The 6,000-nt window shown below is 40.2% G+C and overlaps 1 protein-coding gene across 2 annotated transcripts in view; it reads right to left on the bottom strand.

Annotated features, from left to right (window-relative positions):
* The window catches only part of HDAC9 (histone deacetylase 9), a 511,347-nt gene that overhangs the window by 16,849 nt on the left and 488,498 nt on the right, over positions 1–6,000 (bottom strand). For both annotated transcript variants that reach the window (XM_006018926.3, XM_025198228.1), the window contains 2 exons: positions 3,851–4,061; positions 3,351–3,568 (listed from right to left, as the gene is read on the bottom strand). In XM_006018926.3, coding sequence (XP_006018988.1) covers positions 3,351–3,568; positions 3,851–4,061 — 429 coding nt within the window. The remainder of the gene's footprint in view (positions 1–3,350; positions 3,569–3,850; positions 4,062–6,000) is intronic.

Genomic DNA, 6,000 nt, shown 5'->3' with positions numbered 1-6,000 from the left:
ACAGAGGAGGAGGATCACCTCCTTGGACCTGCTTGAGATGCATCTGTGGATGCATGACAAGGTGTGGTTGGCCTTCCTGACCGTGTCCCCACACTGTCAGCCCATGTTCATTTTGGCATCAATAATGATTCCAAAATCCTTTTCTGCCTCTGCACTGACAAGAAGGGAGTTCCCCAGCCTGTAGGTGTGCTGCTGGTTCTTCCTCCCCAGGTGCAGTACCTTGCACTTGTCAGTGTTGAAACCCATCCTGTTCTCATCTGTCTACCCCTGTAACCTGTCTAGGTCCAATTGCAGCCTGTTCCTCCCTTCTAGCGTGCTCACATCACCCCACATCTTAGTGTCATCAGCAAATTTGAATAGGGTGCTTTTTATACTGCCATCCAAGTCACTGATGAAGATGTTGAACAGCGCTGGTCCGAGGACCGATATGCATCTCAAATCATGAGAAGAAGCTGGATTGCTTTGTTACTACATAATCCAGATCACCAACTTGCTTAAAGAACTATTAAACTCAGTTTTGTATCCCTTCATATTTAACTTGAAAAATAAGGATATTTATTGCCTTTGCAAATGTAAAAAAAAAAAAAAAAAAAAAAGAGCAACTGCAGTCCAATTCATTATTTGAGTAGGAGACTGAATCAATAAGGAGCAAAGCAATCATCTTCAGCACCCTGGATTTTTTAATCCTTTTTTTTTTTTTGGTGAGAACATTTATAAAAACAATATTGGTAATCAATACTTAACAAATCAGGCTCTCTTCTAATCTCATCTATATTCTCATATTTGCTACTCTAATAAATTTTCTCCCCCCCCCCCCCCAATAAAGTGACCAACTTTAAATATATGGACCATCACTTACTTTTTATGTAGACTTGCGAAGACTAACTACATGACTAAACATTTTTCAGTAAGGTCTGCTATATGTACTTGACCAGATGTATTGCTCCAAGACTGGTGACCCAGAAATCATGGTCAATATCTTATGCCCATTTAACCAACAAAAACCATGCCTAAAAAAGATCTCCATGTGATAGCAGGCCACTGAAGATGGTTAATTTTGCTATGTTCTATCTGATATAAATCTGTGGTAAAAAGCTGCTGACTGACCTCACTGACCACATGTGACCCTTTACATATGATAAATTGGAGCAAAGATATTGTATCAGTCATTTATTCTGCAACATCTAATTAACTGACTAATTAAGGTATGTCTCAAAAGAGGAGTACTCCCCCAAATTATATTTAACAGCATTTTATCCAAGGTTCACACTGAAACTACCACTATTACAGATCAGTTGCAGCCTTTGTGGTACCTTACCCAGTCCAGTTCACATTAGCTGCAATGTATTCCTAGGCAAAAGTGAAAGACTAGCAATTTGAATCATTCCATTCTAATTAATCAATTGTTTAATTAATTTGGCTTTAATTATGGTATTCAGGACATAAGCACTTACAGTGCATACCACGAATGCTAAATGCTTTAGCCTGATTTATGAATACATCACATTTATCTGTCATAAACCTATAGTTTTGATTTTTTGCCTTGTGAAGAATGCATGAACAGTAGCTGATTGCTGTCTGCCGTGAATAACTTGTAATCACACAAAAACTCCATCCTTAACACTAATAAAAAATTCTCTTTTCTTCAGACAATTGAGGGCAGGTGAAATACTTTCAAAACCTTGAGGCTACAAGATATATATATGCCATCCTGATTAAACATATGGAATGCATACTCAAAGAAAAGCCAACTGGAGTCCTACTTGAGTAATCAAAACACCCAAGCTGAGAGGGGTTAACATGCAAGGATCAGCTCTGAACTTTGAAGTTTTCTGGTCTTCATTTTTCCTAATTAAGACAAGATTTAATAACCAAACCACTGTAAAAACTATGTAATTAAACTTCATGTTTGTTTCTAATTTTGTTGGGAATTCTCAGCAGAATCCAAGAAATCAGTGCCCCATAGGAGAAGTTCACCAGTGAAGTGGATTGATCCATTCTCTGATATATAAGAATTACACTCCTGCTTTTCATTTTTCCCCCCCTTCCACATGATTGGCTCCCAGGTATGTATGACTGTCAAATAATCCTCAAATAAGACACAAAAAAGAAAGATGCAATGAATCACATGTGTCAGAGTTATCCAACAAAGTGTTACAAACATCTATTTCACTCCAACTTAAAAATGAATTCGGTACAATCAGTAAGTTTGAAGAATGTGTTCTGAAAAATGCAGGAGAAAATTCTTCATTAGTCCTCAGGGATCAGATTATTCCAGTACTCACACAGCTCAGTATTAGAGTATGCAGACCAGCAATCTTCATGGCTACAACCTACATCTTGTGGAAGTTCTGGATACTGTTTTTGTAAAATTATACTTTCTGATTATAAATACAGTCAGATTCTATGGCCCTTTATTTATAGTGGGAGACTTGCTGGTTTCTCACAGAGTAAGATGTTATTCTACACAAGAAAGCAAAACCGGGCTTTGGTTTCACTAATGCAGGGGTTGTCAACCAGGGGTACTTGAGATGGCCCTAGGGGATACACCTGGGCAAACGAGGAAGGAGCACCACCATGCAACACCCTGCCCAGCGCCGCCTGCCCGGCTGGATGCAGAGGGAGCTCACACATGGTAGCTGCCGCTGCTCCACATCTGGCCATGCGCCACCCCTCCACCCCCCACCTTGGTGGCTGGGGGTATACTGCTTCGCATCTGGCCAATGGGGGTACAATGATCTAAAAAGGTTGAAAACCCCTGCACTCATGGCAATAGCTATTTCTCTTCTAACTTATGCCTTTGGTATTAATTTTTACCTTGACACACAGAAAGTTTGCTTTCATGTTACTAATCAATTTTATATGGGATTTCAGTATGGAAATTTGAAATAAATTCAATTAGGAGATTGGTTCTGGAGAACTATGAATGTATTGCTCATCATCAAATAGCGAGTAAGCTTAAAATATGAAGCTACACAGAACCAACACTGGAAATGACAGAATCGACACAGGAAACAGAAAATGAAATGCCGGTAAATCAGCTACAATTTCAACACTCTATAAGGAATTGCTTATCTATTCAATAGGCAACTAATTCAAAATGATAGTTTAAAACTGCAAAAGCACATGACTGCTGTTACATTCCTGTCCATGGAATCAACTTTGGACAATCTTCAGGAAAGATAAAAATGAGAGGTTTATACTAATTCACATGGGCACTCAGTGTGTGTTCTATAATGTGTGCAGGAGGGGATGCCCATTTGTTCAGGTATCGCATTCACTGAATACTCCAACTATCTTTGCTTCTGATGTTTTACCTTTAATAAGAAGGCATTTGTTTGGGAACTCACTTTATTCATGTGGATCTGCTGCTGGTACTGTTTTTGCTTCTCCAAAAACTGCTGGTGCTGCTGCTGAATGACCAGCTGGGCCAATGTACTTTGAGGCAGAGGAGCTGACTGGGTTCGATTCAGTGGTCTATGACGAGGCAACTTGTGGGCAGCCCTTGTACCGGGTGAGACTCTCTCCTTTGTTGCTAAAGGAGACTGTGGATGGAGAGGAACCCCTCCTGCAAAACAACAACATTTCACTCAGATGTGAGGACTGCTAAGATTCAGGAAGCTCAAAACAGAGAAGAAATGCTTCAGGAAAAAGGCAGGCAGAGGCTCAGAAAACCTGATGTACTGCAGAACATCACAGTAGCATAAATAACATGGATCTCCTATCACATGCCCTGCCATAATAAGAAGTTTAACAGCACTAAAAGAATAATTTGGGTTTCCAAGTTACATCAAGTTACATTTGGAAGCCGGAGGGGAAGATTGAAGCACATTGAAATCTTGATAATTACCAGTCACAAGAAGCTTCTGTTGTCTCATTTGTTCTTTCAATAACAAATGTTGCAGGAGAGCCTGGTGGCTGCTGTTAGGCTTTCCCTCTAGAGCAACATGAGGATGAGCTGAAGATGGAGGGATGCTTCCTCCGTACTGTGCAGGCAGAGTCACTCCCTGCCTGAGTGTCTGTGTCTCACACTTCTGTTTTTCTTTGAGTGAAGATGAAGCCTGTGCCAAGAAACAACAGACATAGTTACTGCTCTTCACTGACTTAGACAATCAGATTACTACATAATTAGACAGGCCAGCAATTGACAAGGATGGAAATCTCTATCTTACCCCGTGCCTGTGGGCTGAAAATAGAGAAAAAAAAAATCTCTTAATCTTAAACAGGTAGGAAAACTAAACAATGGAACTACTTGAGGACAGTACAGAAGAGATGGTGATACATAGGGAACCTGCAATACAAACGTTATTCACAAGTGTTACTGTTTGAGTGATATGCCCAACCACAAAGTTGGTTCAATGAAAGATGTCACCCATTAAAATCCTTGCATCTTGCACTGTTCACAAGAGGCAAGATTTCAATGTGCTCTTAAAAAACTGTGCATCTGAATAAGACTTCTTCCAGGATCCTTTGTATCCCACACAGACTCACATTTCCAGCAGGGAAGGCTGGGGGGGTGGCAGGAGGAGTGGGGTTGCAAAACTTTCCTGTGGAGCAGATGATCCTTGGCTTTCCACACAACCATCCCTCATGCAGCACACCAATCAGAAAACTGAGTCAATACTGAATGTGAGAAGTTAACCATGCTTGGGAAAAAGTTGGTGCTCAATGGTTCCCTTGGAATAAATCCCTTCCAGGGCTGCTCCTGGGACAGTGCAATTGTGCACTGTACATCATCAGGATGGATTTATGAAGCCAAATTTCAAGTCAATGGGAGATGGTAGACGTTTGGTACTTTAAAGGCCCCTGGCTTAACCACCCGAAGGCCTGATTTTATATATCCAATTTTGAAAATCTTGGCCCATTAGAAATGAAGGTCTGCCTTAGTTGTCTGTGTTCAAGCTAACAGTTTTACTGAAAATATAAAGTAGATTTTATGTATTGATTAGAGTAATAATACAAGGAATAGCAGCAATAAATGTAGTAGTGTTAGAGTGATGTATCTGTGACAGTCCAGGAAATATGTAAGAGGCAAGGATTTTTGTGGGTGATATCTTGTATTTGACCAACTGCATTTTTGGGAATCGACTTAGGCAAGTTTCCAAATGCAGTCTTCTTCAGGTGCGAGGGAAAATGGGTACAGCGAAAGAATTGGTTTTAATATTAATTCCCCTGTGCCTGCTTTCTCCTTAGACTGCATTTGAAAGCTTGTCTCAGTTTATGCCAACCATGCAGTTGATCCAATAAAAGATATCACCCATGAAAATCCTTGCCGCTCAGTAATAAATATTTTATTCAGACTTCCAAGTTGTGCCTGGTTACCATTCACGTTCTGTCATGGCAAAAAAAAAAAGCCCTATCCTTTAATGATCTGAATTCCAGATGTTTTAAAGAGGCACGCTCTAACTGGTTTTCATTAAAACTTCATGTGCATAACCTTCCTTCACACCCTGCTACTGCCCTTTTCCCATGAAAAACAAATACCAATTAAAATCAAATTTCATTGGCTTATTCTAGCAACTGCTATAAATGTTACCTTGCAAAAATTACACACTGGACTTGTTCAGATACCAAAAACAGCATTTGGCAATAACTGACCACAGTTGAAGATTACACGGGGCATTGTTTGTAATTAAAGGGCATTCTTATTTCTTTAAATTTTTTAATATTATAAGATACTTAGACATTACTTACATCTTGCTGGCAGTTAGGTAAGTCACTTTGAAAGGAAAAACTGTTCAAAGGTGGTATATTATTTAGTATTACTTGCAACACGTTTAACTCTGAGGCTAAAATTGGATGTCGTCTCTGTGGCAGGATTAGCTATGCTGGGATGTGTCCCGGCATAGTTGATGTGATATATGGGCAGAGACGGGCATCACCTGGGGCCACTGGGGCCTGCTCCTGAGGGACGGGACAAAGGCCCTGAGTTCCACGTCCTGGTCCGGGGCATACATTTGCTGATGTGAAGAGAGAAACCCCAAACCTACAGACATGCAG

This window comes from Alligator sinensis, unplaced genomic scaffold, assembly GCF_000455745.1.
Source record: "Alligator sinensis unplaced genomic scaffold, ASM45574v1 scaffold123_2, whole genome shotgun sequence".
Lineage (NCBI taxonomy): Eukaryota > Metazoa > Chordata > Crocodylia > Alligatoridae > Alligator > Alligator sinensis.
The sequence above is the reverse complement of the archived record's forward strand: the minus strand, read 5'-3'. Positions and strand labels throughout refer to the sequence as shown.